The 18,596-nt window shown below is 37.3% G+C and overlaps 2 protein-coding genes across 6 annotated transcripts in view; both read right to left on the reverse strand.

Moving 5' to 3' along the window:
• Nucleotides 1-16,045, reverse strand: part of nox4 (NADPH oxidase 4) — a 44,666-nt gene extending 28,621 nt beyond the window's left edge. For 4 of the 5 annotated variants that reach the window (XR_015509913.1, XM_087284715.1, XM_087284714.1 and 1 more), the window contains exons 1-6: nucleotides 15,876-16,045; nucleotides 14,123-14,218; nucleotides 6,775-6,885; nucleotides 5,729-5,813; nucleotides 900-997; nucleotides 760-787 (exon numbers count right to left, since the gene is read on the reverse strand). Coding sequence is in view for 4 of the 5 variants with exons in the window: in XM_087284715.1 (XP_087140841.1) it covers nucleotides 760-787; nucleotides 900-997; nucleotides 5,729-5,813; nucleotides 6,775-6,885; nucleotides 14,123-14,218; nucleotides 15,876-15,932 (475 nt within the window). In the remaining variant the exon portion in view is untranslated. Of the gene's footprint in view, nucleotides 1-759; nucleotides 788-899; nucleotides 998-5,728; nucleotides 5,814-6,774; nucleotides 6,886-14,122; nucleotides 14,258-15,786; nucleotides 15,830-15,875 lie in introns of those variants that run through there. The other variant, XM_087284716.1, reaches the window with a different exon arrangement.
• gria4a (glutamate receptor, ionotropic, AMPA 4a) overlaps nucleotides 1-18,596 on the reverse strand; it is an 877,747-nt gene that overhangs the window by 15,872 nt on the left and 843,279 nt on the right. The window lies entirely within an intron of this gene.

Here is an 18,596-nt window from a genome sequence, read left to right on the forward strand (position 1 = left end):
CTGAATATGAAGGCGGGGCTGCAGATATTTACCCATCTGATTGAGGCTTTTCTCAATATTAAGTGCACAAAGTTTTGCATCCTTTTCTTCTAAGTTCAGACTTTGCCAGCTTAATGTGTGTTAATGTTTCATATTTTCATTGAAAAAATATGAGAGACCCTCTCTTTGCTGAATATCAGATTTAATAATCAATAATGGCCATTATAAAAGTGCAACACAATAAGTTAATACAATATAGGTAATAAAGGCATGCAATCAATCAAATGTGCAGAATCAAAATCAAAGCACTTTAAGGTGGGGCAGGCATTGCGGGCTTTGTTTACTGTAGCAAGTTGACATTTCAACTGTTTTAAACTATTTCTGAGCGCTGCGTTTTGGCGTTTTCATGCATTCTGCGTGAATTTTTCCTAAATCTGCGCATGCAGAGAATATTTTGCAGTGAAAACTTGTCGCACAGCCACCATTTTATGCACTCGCACAAATGCTCCCAAATGCATTTCGAGCGCACACAGATAAAATTTCGGGCGCATATGCAACCAAAACGGTTGCAATTTCGAGCCCTGAATGTAATTTCAAATTCAAGTTCAAGCAAAATCCAAGCACTTTTCTAACATTGAAAACACTATTTTAAAAAATCAAGCACTTTACAGGATTTCCAGCACCAGTACGAACCTTGAAATTTTAAATAATCAACCAATTTAAACCTTCATTTCAGCACTGAGTAAAAGACATAAATGTAGAAGTAAAGAAAGGAGTCACCTGTGCTTACAATGAGAATTCTGGGATCCTAAAGATAAAACAAAAGATCACATTTATTAAAACAAACTTACTGAGTGCAACTATAAGAATCTTGAGCTATATTTTAGACTTGTGTTTGAGTGTGTGCGGTTTCTTTTTACCTGCCCTCGATACTGAGCCACGTTGAGTGCAGGGAAATCCTCCGAAAATTGAGCTGAGAAATTGACCAAGTTCACGAGATGTGCGCTCACGTGCACCACTGCAAACCCACACACACAAACAAACACACACACCATCAGCTCACACAAGAAACATTTAAAGACATTTAAAGGGAAATGTTCAATAAAAAGTGATAAAAAAAACATTTAAAGGGGACTTATTATACCCCTTTTTACAAGATGCAAAATAAGTCTTTGATGTCCTTAGAGCAGGGCTATTTAATTGGCGGCCCGCAGGCCAAACCCGGCCCCCGAGGGAATTTGTTCCGGCCCTCCAAATAGTGTGACCAAGACATAAAATTTTCTTTAGTTCAGACAAAAAACAGCCACTATATTTATGAAGTGATGTGCGTCTGTTCAATACTTCTGCGTCAAACGCCGGCGTATGCTACGGTGCTTACGAATAGCCCTTCGCCGTGGCCATCGCCGTCGTTGACGTGCACCTCTCAAAAAATGTAACTACACGTCGCAACGACGCGTAGCGCAAGCTCTGTGATTGGTCGGCTTGGTAGCGCTGACGAGTCTGGGCGGGACCGAGAGCCGCGCGAATGGCGTGAGCTATTGTTTACAAGTGTGGAGTCCTGTGAAGGAGCTCCGGATGGAAAGTTTTGTTTTGTGTTTACCTCATAGTTAAAGTTGTTGCACGTCCGCCGGTTCCAAGCCTGATTTATACTTCTGCGTCAGGTGACCGGCGTAACCCACAGCGCATGCATCGCGCGTGGCTGTGCATTTAAGGCTGATTTATACTTCCGCGTCAAACGCCGGCGTATGCTACGGCGATGACGCATAGCCCTTCGCCGTGGCCATCGCCGTCGTTGACGTGCTCCTCTCAAAAAATGTAACTACACGTCGCAACGACGCGTAGCGCAAGCTATGTGATTGGTCGGCTTGGTAGCGCTGACGCAACTCGTCAGCGATACCAAGCCGACCAATCACAGAGCTTACGGTACGCGTCGTTGCGACGTGTAGTTACATTTTTTGAGAGGTGCACGTCAGTGACGGCGACGGCGAAGGGCTATGCGTCATCGCCGTAGCATACGCCGGCGTTTGACGCAGAAGTATAAATCAGCCTTAAGTCACCATAAGCGAGGGGCACGGACAGCCGAAAACATTCAAGCGGTACATTTGGATGTTTATTATTAACTGCGCTTTAATTCGTCACAGTTAATTAATCGTAAAGGCTTCTCTAAGCCACATTTCTGTTGCACGGAACAAAACGTAACTGCTGCAATTGAACAAAGTTATGCTTAGTTACCAACTGTGCGCTAGTTTAAAGTTCTAAGTAAGTACACCCAGGCGAATACGCACGCACACCGCATTAACTACAGCAGCGGATGTTCCCATATCATGTCTTTTCCACTTGCAAGTTTGTTATTTCTAATGTACGAATATATGACAATATGCGCGCACAAGCGGAGCAACGCACTTGCGTCTTTCCGGGCGCACGCAGCAGAAAACATCTGTTACAACAAACAAAACACATGTTAGATGAATTACTATTAATATGATTATGTATGCATGAACAACAATTAATCTAAATAGCTATGTACTTTCCCAATATAAAGCTTAAATTTACACTAGACTTGATAATCGTGAAACCATGATTATTCTTCAGACTATATAATCACAACCAAAATCTATAATCGTTCATCCATAATTGTTATGCAGTTCAAAACATAACATATGAATGCAAGGCTTTACATTAACTTTTTTAATCACCGGCCACTGTGGCTAGTAGTTTTCCAACGTTACTAGCCACTCTGCATTTTCACTAGCCACAATTATGTTGTTGGGAAAATATATTTTATATGCATAAATTTGACGTTGACATCACTTTTTTTGAGCTCAAAATTAACAAATGTACCAAATTTATCTCTATAACCACACGAAACAATTATTATTTCTTAGCAACACATTTTTAATGTGTCAAAACAAGCAAAATATAGCTGTATACTATACTTTTTATTTAACAAAACATTTCTTAAAAAAAGAAAGAAAAGCAGCTGACTTTTAAAAAAATAACTTTTGTCATGTATCAAAAATATGCACAGTAATCTGTCGTGGCCAAAGATCTCTCGGATCATCAGTTAACTGCACATAAATGGAGAGTTCATCTCCCATTAAAGCAATATTGTAAAAAAATAATAATAATAATTTAACCATTTTAACAAAAATAAAAGCAAATAAAACCGTAAGCAAATGAAAGCAGGTGAAACATACCGTGTGTGATAATGAAAGAATGATCACATGCACACGGTTAACTTTAAGCCATTTAACAATCTGTTCAAAGTGAAAGCAATAGGTGCTGCTTACAAAAAGACACATTTTGAGCTCTTAAAAGCATCAGGACTGTGGATGCATGTTCATCGCTTTTTGTTTAGTTTATTTGAAAGGGAACCGATGACAGTTGCGTTTCCAGAACCTGTTCCAGACACGATTGCTTCACGATTCGGGAGTGCGCACGAACTAAAGCTGTCGCGCGCACGCGTTTTAAGCAGGTCACATCAGCTGTTAGCGCGAGTGATCATCATCCTCTCATTCAGTATTCACTTGCTTTCTTCTGCTCGCGTGATCACAATTATTTTACTTCTCGATTCTAAGATCACATTTGCAAGCATATTAGGACATCTTTATATTGTCCAACACTGCTTTTAAGGAAAACTACAATTTAAAAATTGTTTTCAACCAGCCAAAGTGGCTCGTGATTGAACTGAAATCTGGCGGGTGTTAATGTATTGCCCTGTATGAATGTGTCTGAATGTAGAAGAAGCCTACTTTTGTTGTGCTCTGAAATACATTTGAATGTTTGTAAAAAAAAAATATATATATATATATATAAAAAGGCTATTGTACAATGCAGTGATGTTATGTAGTTTTAAAATACAATATATTAACATTTTAATGTAGAAAAAGCCAATGTGGGTGTCTTAAGGAAAATAACATATGGGCTCTTATATGCAGGTGTGTCATCACTCATAAAGCAAGTCATATCTCTGCGGCCCTTCGTTTAGGATGCTTTTCATGAACAAGGCCCCATAACTAACTAATTGAATAGCCCTGCCCTAGAGTGTGTGTGTGTGTGTGTGTGTGTGTGTGTGTGTGTGTGTGTGTGTGTGTGTGTGTGTGTGTGTGTGTGTGTGTGTGTGTGTGTGTGTGTGTGAATGTGAAGTTTCAGCTCTAAATACCACACCAATAATGTTTTATAACTCTTCGAAACACACCCTTTTAGGCTTTGATCCTAATTAGGCCATTTTGGTGACTGTCACTTTAAATGTAAACGAGATTGTGCTCTTTTCAAAAGAGGGCGGAGCTACAGATGCCTGTGTGTCAGCATAGTGGCAGATTCAAAACTCGAATGCTTCTCACTAAGCGCTGTTATTATGCTAATAAAGAAGAGATGGTCACTAGTGGGCGGAGCTTTCCCCCTCTGATGACACGTACAAAGGGAGAATGTCAATCAAAGTGTTTCCGCAGACTGTTTTTATCAAGTGTGACTATAAACAATAGACTTAATTAATTGTAGCCATTAGTAGCTGGTTGTATTCACACAATGCTGCCACACAACTGTGTTTAAACCCCTTAGAAAAGTGATTTACGCACAATAGGCCCCCTTTAAAATTACGACAGATGACAAGTATGTGCGGAAAATCTGCCTATTCAACACTCTCTTTGTTTGTGTGTGTGTTTGATTGTGTGTGTGTGAGTGTGTGTTGCAGTTGTCATGGCAACAGGATGCCTCAGAGCCCTGTAATTAGAACAAGACCACAATGCACTGAGACAGGAAATGGGAGGAGGGTTTCAGACGCAAGATTAAACCAGCTGGGAATCCCTGAGGATATTCCTGCTTTTTTAACCCCCAAACACACACACACACACACACACATGCACACGCACGCACGCACACCTGTCGGCCGGCGAGACCCTCTATGTCTGCTGCTGAAATACTAGACGTAGTTATTCAAGTCAAACTCTCAGACAGGCGAGCGATCTGTCATTCCTCCCCCATGAAGACTCTGTTTATGAGCATCTGATTCATATTGAACCCTAAATAGAGCATTCTTCTCCAAATGACAAGCTGCATCTCATTTTCTGGCTTAACAAACTGAAATTGAGCTCAAAACGTGAGCTTCTGGGGGTAGAAGTGATATGATTTGATCAGGTTTAAAAATTGTTGGTCAAATCTTTAAAAAAAGCAAACATACTGGATACTCAGAATGATTTCTTAAGGATTGTGTGACTCTAAAGACACTGAAGTCAAAATTTAGCTTTTCATCGTTGAAATAAAATACATTTCAGAGCATAATCAAACAGAAAAACAGTTACAGCAGGGAAAAAAGTATTGAACTATTGAACACGTCACAATTTTTCTAAGAAAACATATTTCTAAAGGTGACGACTTGAAATTGTCATGAGATATTGATAACAACCAAACAATTGGCAAAATTTTGCAGACAAAAGCAATTTGTTATTTTCAAACTTAACTGCAACTTTGAGCTGGTCGGCATGCCAATCTCTTCTCAAATGACAAGCTTTTTCTGCAGTTAAAAATTCCAAGCAAAAATTTTGTTCAGAACATTTCCAGGTTGTTTTTCTGGGCTTATAGCATCAAATCTAGTACATGAGACACTTCACAGCAGGTAAACGACATACTTAGGTAAATAAATGCACAACAATTTGATTTTGATCAATTTAACAGACAGTTTCTTGTCTATAACGCAGTGATGCATGATGTGCAAAAGACAATTTCTCTGGGGAGAATTAAGGTTTCTCACCTGAGAAGATGCATATAGTGACTCCACACGCCACGTGAAAAGTCTTACTCTTATCTAGCAGACGACGAACACTTCTACTAGTCACCTGTGAGAAAGAGACAACAGTCAAAACATCCCTCATTAAGCATGCCGGCGTGAATCGTTTAACATTTTGCAATGTATTTGCAGCATCTAAAGCAGCGTACATGCAATATAAACCGAGCTGAGTGATAATAGATTTTGTCATCTGAATAAGGTAATCAAACTCCAAAAAACAAGAACTTGTAATCAAGTACATTTTAAAATACTTGTGAACAGAGTACAGTTACTTTTTATAGATGAAGTTAAGATTAAGTTGTTCACAATTCATTGATTCTCCTAATTTGTCTCTTTTTTTTATCGTTTAAACATTCATTCATTTTCTTTCGGCTTAGTCCCGATATTCATCAGAGGTGGCCACCGCAGAATGAACCGCCAACTTATCCAGCATATGTTTTACACAGTGGATGCCCTTTCAGCTTGGGGGGGGGGGTGGCTGAGGGGGGAGTTGGTTATGCAAACTTTACACAGAAATGCCAACTGACCCTGCCAGGGCTAAAACCAGCGACCTTCTTACGGTGATGTGAAAGTGATAACCACTGTGCTAACCACTGAGTCAGTGTCACCCTAAGAGATTTATATTTGAAGCTACTTTTTTTTGTGTGTGTGCTGCCCACAATTTATACGTGATCTACTCAGCTAGTTTATGATTATGCTACTTTTCAAAACAGCAAAATGCAGAGGTATGATAATAATGTAGCTTTATTAATTAGATGCCAAATAATGGCATTGTTTTAAATATGATATTTTGATGTAAAAAACGAATTAAAGTGAATGTGATGGGTTTAATCGGTATACGTCACAAGAGAGAAATCTGTTGTTTTAATTTAATTTTTCCCCAAGGAAAAAATGGATGAGTCATTGAATGTAAGATCTTTAACATGCATTTACAAAGCAGATGTGGACTTGCATGTCATGCCGTCTTAGAGAGAGAGAGAGAGAATAACATTAGTTGATGTGCAGCTCACCCGCTGGGATCCTCGGAGGAAGGTAAGCAGAGATCTGCACATGGGCAGCAGAACAAGACTGCAATTCAAGTTGAGAATGGAGGCCGACGCACGACTGATGCAGAGACCCAGCTGAAGAGAAACAGAGACAGAGTTTTTAAACTTTTCAAACCTTAGACAGCACAAATGATGTGACACTTTTAAAAAACACAGTTTTTTAAAGTGCACCTATCATGCAAAATCAACTTTTGTATGCTATTTGGACAGAACTGCATGTAGTGGTGTAAAGGATCAGAAAACAGTTTGGATCACACTAGTTATTGAGTCAAGGATCGGACCTTTTTCGGATCAGCAAAAAAGGGAGGAGACAAATGTCATTTGCATCCCACTTATTCAAAAATGTTACTGCAAAAAACTTTTCTTTTTACTCGTTTTAACAAACAGAACTTAAAAATCAAGAATGAACCAGCTGAATTATTCATTCATTCATTTTCTTTTCGGCTTAATCCCTTTATTAATCTGGGGTCGCCACAGCAGAATGAACCGCCAACTAATCCAGCACGTTTAGCGCAGTGGATGCCCTTCCAGCTGCAACCCATCTCTGGAAAACATCCATACACAAACATTTAACAATCATACACCAAGGACAATTTAGCCTACCCGATTCACCTGTACCACATGTCTTTGGACTGTGGGGGAAATTGGAGCACCCGGAGGAAACACAGCTGAATTGAAAAAAGTAAAATATTCAGTGCGAAAAATTATCTTTGCTACTGTTGCTGATAATGCTAAATATAGAAATCTAACATCTTGTACAACAGATCATATTTACTTTTAATTCATGATTCAATAATTCACAGATGAAACTCCATCTTTCATTATGGGTGGATTAGTTTTGAAAACCTATTCAGTGACATCATTTTGATGGCTGTTTGTCGCCACCTATTGGTTAAACAATGTAATTGCTATTCACCAGCATCAACTGCATTAAGCAGTGATTTTAATCTTTACCATAAACATCAGTGAGCATATCTGAACTGTAAGCTGTTCTCCTAGTACTTCTGTGTTATTTAATTGTTTGTACCAACTGAAAAAAAGTGTAAAAACTGAATCTCTCTCGATCAAACTTAGATTTGAATGTAGCGCTTCAAAGAATTAACGGAGAACCAGCTCACTTGCATTTAAAGGGCACATATTTTACCGCTTTCTCAACATTAAAATAGTCTTCAGCATGTGTCTGTAAAGTTTCAGCTTAAAACACCCATCAGATTATTTATTTGACTTTAAGAATGTTGGAATTTTTAGTTCGGAACACACTGTAGCTGTTTTTGATGCCTGTGCCTTTAACGCTGGTTCGCCCCACCCACAGTTTCCATGTGCCTGTCAGTATGAGACTCAATCGCTTTAAACTTTAAACTTGTAAAACTCATTCTTGATCACATTTGATGATGACTGATGATCACAGAGAGCTGAACATATCTTTTAATCCCGGTTGCTTTGCACACGTCCTGTCTTGTGGATATGATTATAAGTGTTAGTACGGAGACATGTTAATACGCAGCTGTCTATCAATTTGGTGGCCGGTAAAAACCTGCACTCGTACGTCACATTGCGGTGGGCCTCAAAATGGGAGGGATTTGGATCCTATTTTAACGCCAGGAAATTTTATTTTTATTTATGTTATTTTTATTATGTTCATATCACCCCAATATGACTGTGGACACACTATACATACACACAGTTCTGTCCAAACAGCTTACAAAAGAATATTTTCATTATAGGTGCCCTTTAAATTCCCTCTGACCCAAAAATTGACATTTTCAACCGGGTTTAATAAATAATCTGATGGATATTAAACATGCTTTATTTATTTATTTATTTATTTATTTATTTATTTATTTGTTTGTTTGTTTGTTATTTTATTTATTTATTTATTATTTTTATCTATTTTATATTAAGTTTATAATAATATTGACATTGTAGAGAGCTGTCAAGAAATGTTTCTAAAAACACATACACGGTAGTTGAAGACAAAATTATCAGCCCTCCTATGAAATTTGTATTATTTTTCAGTGTTCATCAGAGCAAGACATTTTTCACAGTGTTTCCTATTATATTTTTTCATCTGGGAATAAATACTGCATAAAATATGAAATTGTTATTTCAAATTGAATGGAATAAATACTATTAAAATAACATAATGATAAGATCAATATTATTAGAATTTTTAATGGCCACAGAACAAACCACTGTTGTCCAATGACTTGCCTATGTAACCTAATTTGCCTAGTTAAGCTTTTTAAATGCTATTTAAGCTCTTGCAACACATAAAACATTATGTACTGTCATAATGTGTAAGACAAAAAGAAATTAGTTACCAGAAAGTTAAAATGTGTTTAAAAAAAGTCCTCTCTGGTAAACAGAACTCTGATATTTGAAAAACATTTGAATTTCACTGGGGGGCTAATTCTTTTGTGTTCATCTATTCGTCATTCATATAATCTTGATGTCATGTCCTGTTTTTGGTACAGTATTTCTTGTATTCATATTTCAGTCAAACCTCCTCAGAGGTTGTTGGAAGCAAGCGGACCCGTCTTTTCAGTGGTCACAGCACAAAATAAAGCATAACCTCTTTGTTAAACACTTCCTATCAAGATTTAAAACCAAAACGGAGTAGACATTCTCTGCCGTGTGTGTGTGTGTGTGTGTGTGTGTGTGTTGCAGCAGTGTTTGATCATTGTTTCCTGTAGAGACATGAGCGTGCTGTTACACGTCTGTTAAGCTCAAGACAGAAATACAACACACAACACAAACACACACACAAACACACACACACGCACACACACACGCACACATACACGCACACACACACGCACACACGCACACACACGCACACGCACACACAAATATATACCAAAGCTGCTGGTATACTGTAGGTCTGGTTTCAATGCAGAAACCCCTCAGCTAGCACTAGCACAGTGTTTTCTGAAGGCTGTTGTCTCCTGTGCTGCTTCATTCCAGGACATTAAACAATAACCTGTGACAACAATTACTCAGATGGGCTGTGGACATCCTGTCAAACAACAGCAACACACAAACACACCATCTGTACATTAACACACACACACATACACACATCTCATACTATAAACTACAAACTCTACTCAAAATGCATGTTGAGTTAGATGCACACTACTAAATGCTGGGTTATTTCCAACACAATTTGGAGTCAAACATTGGCAAGACCAACATCTGGGTTAATTTCTTTAATTAAACACATAAGACCAAGATGTTTCAGTTTGTACAAATTCTACTGACTTTATCTGAATGTGGACACAGTGCAGATTTTTATTGTTGATCAGGTAAAAACAGTATACCCGTACCCCCACACCAGGGGCCTCATGTATCAATGCTGCGTACGCACAAAAACTTTGCGTACGCCAGGTTTCACGCTCAGAATTGCTCACGTTTGGATTTACCAACAATGAACTGAACGTGGGAATGTGCGCAGCTTCACGGCAGCTTTCTGGCTGGCGTACGCACATTTTTTTGTGCGTGTGTGTTTTATTTCCATTGGCGACTCCTAGAGGCAGTTGTGTTAAATTCCTCTCTACAAAGTGTCTGATCCTTGCAATGGCAGCTGTATGAGACGGGTTCATCTAGTAGGTATGTAAGGTTTCCTAACCATACAGTTGACCAGCTAAACATTAAAGCACAATTTGCAGCGGTCGCCTGTTTTCCCAATGTAATCTGAGCGATCTACTGCACGCACATTGCTATAAAGACACTATCTGAAGATGAATTTGCATGCGTGAATCAGAAACATTTCCATTCAATAAATGCGCAAATAAAATATGATGCACAAACTTATTGATGATTCCTACTTGTCTTTCTCGAGATAAATAGTGGGCAAAATCTGATATGTAGCGGGGAAAAAAAGAAGAAAGAGTTCATCAGACGCTGGATTCGAACCGAGTTCGTGTCAAAACATGATCACATGCGTCTTACGAGGTGCGCCACTGAGACTGCTAAGGGATCTGCAATATTTTACAGGTATAAACCACATTTCTTTTTTTAATGCACTCAGTGCGATGTTCAGACCCAACTGTGTTAACCGCATCAGCTAAACTCTCCCACTCTATTTTTTTTTCTTTTGTTGTTAATTCCGGACAACAAACTTGCAAATAACACCGCTTTTCTCCGGTCTACCTCCGAAAGCAGCACCTCCATTTCACGTTCTGTTCAAAGTTTCTCTTTTTGCTTGATTTTGCCGTTGCTTTTTCGTTGGGTTTTGCCATTAGCATAGTCATTAACATATTCATATGGCGGAGGAGGCAGGGAGGGGTTTTGTGCTCATGCATGTTGCGCTCAGTTTCACGTTCATTCGGATGTACAAAAGAATATGCGTGAGATTTGGCATACGCAGTGTTTCATACATCTGAATTTTTTCTGCGTACGCACATTTACAGCTTTGTGCGTACGCAATGTTTTAGTAAGATTTCCACGCAAGTCTTCGTACATGAGGCCCCAGATCCCTGACCCTCACAGACTGTATTATACCTTATTTTTGTCCTTTTTTAGACACAAGGATGTCCTCAAAAGGAGGTTTTAGATATATATCCTATGTGATTGTGTCATGCTCTTATAAATATATATATTTTTTATTTTTATGTGCCTTTTCAGAGACTTTGTGACAATTTAGTCACCAATATTAGTACTTAAAGATTATATGATGTTTCCCTTATTTTCTTCCTTTCCCCCATCTATTGATTTACTTACTTATATTCTTATTTTTAAGGATTACTATAATTACTTCATTAATACTATAAAACTATAAATCCTTTTTAGTTTGCCCATAAAAATGATTGTCATTCATTTTCTTTTTGGCTTAGTCCCTTTATTAATCCAGGGCCACCACAGCGGAATGACCCGCCAACTTATCCAGCGCACGTTTCATGCAGCGGATGCCCTTCCAGCTGCAACCCATCTCTTGGAAACATCCATACACACTCATTCATACTCATACACTACAGACAATTTAGCCTACCCAATTCACCTATAACGCTTGTCTTTGGACTGTGGGGGGAATGGGAACAACCGGAGGAAACCCACGCGAACGCAGGGACAACAAGCAAACTCTACACAAAAATGCCAACTGTATTTGATTGCACTGTATTTATTTAAATATTAAGTGAACCTATTTGCTACTTTTAATTATGATTTGATTTTGTAGAATATATAGACTTTAACTTGTTGCACTTTATTTGTAAAGATGCCTTGGATTACAAACTTATCGTCCAGTTTAATAGGTACACCTTACGCTAGGGCTGCTTGATTATGGGAAAAATCATAATCACGATTGTTTTGGTCATAATTGTAATCACGATTATTCAAAACGATTATCAGTTGAAGTCAAAATTATTCGCCCTTCTGTAAATTAATTTTTATATATAAATATTTCCCAACTGATGTTTAACAGAGGATTTTTTACAGTATTTCCAATTATATTTTTTTCTTCTGGAGAAAGGCTTATTTGCTTTATTTCAGCTATAATAAAAGCAGGTTTAAATATTTTGAAATCTATTTTAATAGCTCGATATTACTAGACCCCTAAAGCAATATATATTTTTGATTGTCTACAGAAGAAACTATTGTTATACAATGAACTGCCTATTTACCCTAATTAAGCCTTTGAATGTCACTTTAAGCTGAATACTAGTATCTTGAAAAATATCTAGTAAAATATAATGTGCTGTCATCATAGCAAAGATAAAAGAAAAGAAACCAGTTATTAGAAATTAGTTATCAAATCTGTTATGTTTAAACTGTGCTTTAAGCATCTTCACTGTATTTTTGATTTTATTATTGATTAATGATAATAACAGTCGGCAGCAGCAGGAATATCGCACGCTGTCGCTTTAAGAATAGTGCGGCTCTGATATGGTTTCTCTTTCATGTGTCTTTTGATTCTCAACTAGTGTGTTTATTACACAAATGAGGGTTAACATGAAAAATCACTAAACACCACGCTCTGACACAAATGTGCATGTATTTGACTATTAAAGCGCTTACATTAAGATAGCGTTAGATGTGTGTGTGTTCTGCTGTCCGAGGCTAGGCGTGGCGAGCGCACAAACACACACACACACTACCTGTCCGAGGCTAAGCGCGGTGCGCACACACATAACAGCACGTGCTCTTTCGCGCTTTTAAAAATATGAATGATGCGCATCCCGTGCTGCAAAAGTTACATTACAGCACATGCTTTTAGTCATTTTCACTCAATTTACTTTCATTTTAACTCATTTTTTAGTCAACTAAGCTTTGCATAGCAACACGTGCACAACTGGAAAGGGGGCGGTATGTGATGGAATAATCATTTATCTCGATTAATGGGTTTTCATAATCATTAAAAGCCAAAATCGAAATCGGATTTTCGATTAATTGCACAGCCCTACCTTACGCCCCATTCACACGGGGCGCCAGCGTCAACGCTTCCCATTCACTTTGAATGACTTTGCCGAACTCCATTTTCGATCCGTCATTGCGTTGCTAGCTGCAAAAGTTGGGACTAACTTTTGGGACCATTCTCTGTAAACCCTAGAGATGGTTGTGCATGAAAATCCCAGTAGATCAGCAGTTTCTGAAATAGTCAGACCAGCATGTCTGGCACCAACAACCATGTCACATTTAAAGTCACTGAAATCCCCTTTCTTCCCCATTCTGATGCTCAGTTTGATCTGCAGCAAAACGTCTTGACCATGATCGTCTACATTGAGTTGCTGCCATGTGATTGGCTGACTAGAAATTTGCGTGAACAAGCATTTGGACAGGTGTACCTAATAAAGTGGCCGGTGAGTGTTTTTCTAAAAGCACATTGTACATTCATTTTGATAACTTAACATAAACATGTCACACAAAAAAAATATGTTTTAAAGAAGATTTGTTAGGCTTAGCTCACTTTTGGGTACAAACTGTCCACAAAATTTGGTTGTAGTGCTTGAAATGCAAGATGTCCGTTTGCCAACATGAAAAAAAATAATATAGTATATATATATATATATATATATATATATATATATATATATATATATATATATATATATATATATATATATATAGCATTCTTCAATATATTTTATCTTTCTCTTTAACAAAAGAAACTCAAACAGGTTTAAAACAATTACAGGGTGAGTAAATTATGACAGAACTATTATGGGTGAACAGAACCACTAATGTGTCACTAAATGACTCTTGTCCTGAACATGACAAAATCTATTGGCATTTATGAATTACATGTTGGTTTGGTGACTGGGGTAAACATCCAAAAAAAAGAAAGAGAAAAAAAGACAAACTCTGAAGTTCTTACCCCCAGCATCTTGTGTAAATAATAATACTGTGGTCCGCTGTAGTACAACATGAATGTTCTCCAAAACAGAAAGACATTCACAGCTACCCAAACCATCTGCACAGAAAACAAACACACACATCAACAACAGTCCAGCTGACAACATCTCACCAGTTTAACACACACGCAAACATCCCAGTCAGAGTTGCAGAATATAAATTTTCAGCATCGATATTGCATTGTGTGACACTGACAGTCATCGCAAACTGTGACTGTGTAAGATTTCAAGCAACAGTAAATAAACCATGATCAAGTTAAACATTTAAACCAAAATGTTTGATCAGATTTAATGAACCATTAAAGTCTGAAGTTTTAAAGGGGGGCTATTATGCAAAAATAATATTTATAAAGGGTTTAAACACAGTTGTGTGGCAGCAGTGTGTGAATATAACCAACATCTAATGATGAAATTAAATATTTACATTATTTATAGTCGCACTTGATAAAAACAGTTTGCAGAAACACTTTGATTGACATTCTCCTATTTTACGTGTCATCAGATGGAAAAAGCCCCGCCCACTAGTGACCATCTCTCCCTAATTAGCATAGACAGCCCTGAGTGAGAAGCAGCTGAGCATCATTAGAGGTGCACAAATAATGGCTCTGCGCTGGACTTTAGACCGGCTTTGTTCTGGACTATAGAACAGTCTATTTTAGTTTCTCAAAATAGCAACGCGCCAGCAATGCGCCTCAACACGCCTCCCTTTTTAGACCAGAACGCCTAAGGGCGCGCATATGAGCGCAAATGCATTCGCTATTTAAACAGCGTGACGCAAAACGTCAAATCGACTCTTGCGCCAAGCTGAAACTAGCAAACAATTATGTTGCGCCTTGCATGATGTTGCACCGGGTGTATGATAGAGCCCTAAAAGAGTCAGTTTCAAAGAGTTATAAATTATTATTATTTTTGTGATATTTTGAGCTTAAACTTCACATACACACTCTAGGGACATCTGAGACTTATTTTACATCTAGTAAAAAGGGACATTATAGGTCCCCTTTAACACAGATTTAATTTAATTATGCTAAATTATTTATAAAATAAAGACTATACAGTGCTATTTTACGTTTGGTTGTTATATTTCTCTACCACATAATTTTTAAAAGTCCACAGGAAGCATAAATTAAACAAACACTGCTGTTGATGTATTACATCTATGCTTGCAATTGATTTAAGTATATTTTATGCAGATGAAATCCCCATTACAAAACAATCCAAATCAATCTAAAATGACTGATTCTTTCCAAAGTTATCTTAAGAAATTGTTGTCATATCGCAATATAAGTTATCGCTAAAGTTTGCAAAAATGTCTGTTTTTTCCAATATTACGTAGCCCTAACAGAGTGATTGAGGTAAAGTTGCTATATACTCGGACATTTGTTCGGTGTCAACTTCTGACACCGTTTCTATATTGTTTACCGCTACTTTGATTAGTCAGTATGAACTCGCATTTAAGTGAAGTATGACTTCAAATCAACTTTAGCACTATTTTAATTGACTGTAAACAATGTACGTCGATAGTAATTGGCTAATAATATGATTTCCCTATTTTAAATTGGCAAACAACACTGTTCTGAAATTATATTATTAAGATAAAGTCTAAATGTGTGATAACAAAACTAACTTTAACGTCCCCTCAAAAACAGTGCACGCGCACAGATGTTCCTGACAACAGCAAACGGAGTAACAGTTAAATAAACGGTCGTCTCTTACCATCATAAAGTGTTTGAGTCCTTCATTTGCACTCCAGCTCTTCAGCGCGACACTCATGGTTCTGTCGCGCTCCGTAAAACCGGGAATCTCCGTTAAACATCACCGGTGGAGCTGCTGAACTCTCTGTCCGGTGATCTTCATGTTTTCAGTCTGAGCACCGGTTCAATGTCACGCATGCGCCGCCTCCCGCTGACAAAACTGCTCCCGGAGACCCTCCGAGTATACAAACATCCTGCCGGGTGAATCCTGGGTAATGAAAAACAATATGTTTATGACGACTAACAACATCAATAAACAGTATTAGGGGATTAAAGTAATATATTATAACCTTTTGACATTTTTAAAGTCACTTATAAAAAGAAATTAATGTTGTACTTTTAATTATTCGTTTAATTTAATTTAATTAACAAAAATGTGGCGATTTTTAAATTGACAGATAGGCTTAACATTCACTCAAAAAATATTTTTTTGCTGCTTGTTCAATCTACCTATTTAAAATGAGCTGAAGCAACATAATAGTTTTATGTTCAATCCACTTTAAATTGTAAAACTATTTGGTTAACTTAATCGATTTGTGTTGGGACAACATGAAGGAATTGTGTGGAACCCAGCATTTTTTACATTGTTGTAATGGAGTACTTTTTAAACTCAACGCTGTCAATAAGTGACATGCATTTATGAAGAAAACACATTGCATTTAATAAATAAAATGATAATAAATTGATATGTGCAAGAATATTGGAGAATCGTACACCCCGTTTAGCATCCTTAAAGGGATAGTAAACCCCAAAATTTCATTCAATATTCATATATTATTCAATTCAATTTATATTGATTTTAACACACAGGGGAAAAAAATACATTATGGAAGTTAACGACATTTTTCAAAATATCTTATTTTGTGTTCGACGGAAAAAAGAAACATAAATGTTTGAAACAACTAAACGGTGAGTTCATGATGGTGAACCATCCATTTAAAACTGAAGTTCAGCGTCTTCATTTAGTTGCGATATGTAAATGTTTAACGTTAATTTATGTTCTAAAAGTTTTAATCAAAATTAAACTAGTTAAGAATTAAACTTTCACAGGAGGGCAAGACAAAATTATTAGCCCTCCTGTGAAATTTTAATTAGAGATAGAGAGAGAGAGAGAGAGAGAGAGAGAGAGAGAGAGACAAACACACATCTAGATTATTATAAATGAACCATTGTAAATATACTGATTATTATTATTTATTATTACTGTTTTATCCATAAATGTTGGTTATTAAATGTTGGTTATTAAATGTATCGCTTGATCTGATTTATTATTTTAATTATTATTATTTATTTATTTGACCATTACTTCTACTAATTTCTGTGATTACAACGCTTAAAAATTGTCTATCTATCTGTCTGTCTGTCTGTCTGTCTGTCTGTCTGTCTGTCTGTCTGTCTGTCTGTCTGTCTGTCTGTCTGTCTGTCTGTGTGTGTGTGTGTGTGTGTGTGTGTGTGTGTGTGCGTGCGTGCGTGCGTGCGTGTGTGTGTGTGTATGTATAGTATGTATGATCTTTTTAATATAAACTTTATAAATGCTTTGGCAATACATTTGTAAACTTTGTCATGCCAATAAAACAATTATTGATTTAAATTGAATTTAACTGAATTGAATTGACAGAGAGCTTTTTCAGAAAATGACAATTATTCCATAAAATTGCCTATTTTTTAACAAAAAATAATATAACATGTCTCAAAATATGGCACCGAACTAATTTTACACAAAAAAAAATCTCAAAATAACATTTTAAATTCGGAAAATGCAATAAATCAAACATGATTCAACAGCGTCATCTATTGCTAGTTTTTATTCATTCACTCATTTTTTTTTTTCATTTTTCCTTCATTCATAAAAGGTTGCCACGCCATAATGAACCACCAACTTATCCAGCATATGTTTTACACAGCGGATGCCCGTCCAGCTGCAACCAAGTCATGGAAAACACCCATACATACTCATTCAGACACATACACTACAGCCAATTTGGTTTATTCAATTCTTCTATAGCGCATGTGTTTGGATTTTGGGGGAAACTGGAGCACCCGGAGGAAACCCACGCCAACACGGGGAGAACATGCAAACTCCACAAAGCCAGAACTCGAAGGATCGACCTTGCTGTGAGGCAACTGTGTTGCCCTTGCTAGTTTTTATATACCATGTAAATGCATTATGCATTATTTTTGCAATATTTACTTACTATATTATTCGATTATGTATTTGACCATTACAGATTATAAAAAGTATAGGCTTCGTAAATGTGTGTGTGTGTGTGTGTGTGTGTGTGTGTGTGTGTGTGTGTGTGTGCGTGCGTGTGTGTGTGTGTGTGTGTGTGTGTGTGTGTGTGTGTGTGTGTGTGTGTGTGTCGGAGAGGATAAAATAAAATGAATCAAGCATGATTCAACAGCGCCATCTATTGCTAAACAAGTGAGAGCATCGATTTTTTTTGGAGTCTGTTTTAATTATACGCAGCCTGTCAAGTGACCTGCTAATAAAGCACATTAAAACTAGCCTACTAAACTAAACCAACAACCCCCACAAGACACCGGCTCCTCCTGATGAATGTCCTCCCGCCGCATTCCTGAACTGCCCGAGCACACGGCTAAAACAGAGTCGGTTTACACACAATTACAACATTAGTTTAATATAACATTATTAGTGATTTTATTTCACTCAAAACGTTCATTT

Source organism: Danio rerio, chromosome 15 (assembly GCF_052040795.2).
Source record: "Danio rerio strain M-AB ecotype USA chromosome 15, GRCz13ab, whole genome shotgun sequence".
In the NCBI taxonomy this organism is placed as follows: domain Eukaryota; kingdom Metazoa; phylum Chordata; class Actinopteri; order Cypriniformes; family Danionidae; genus Danio; species Danio rerio.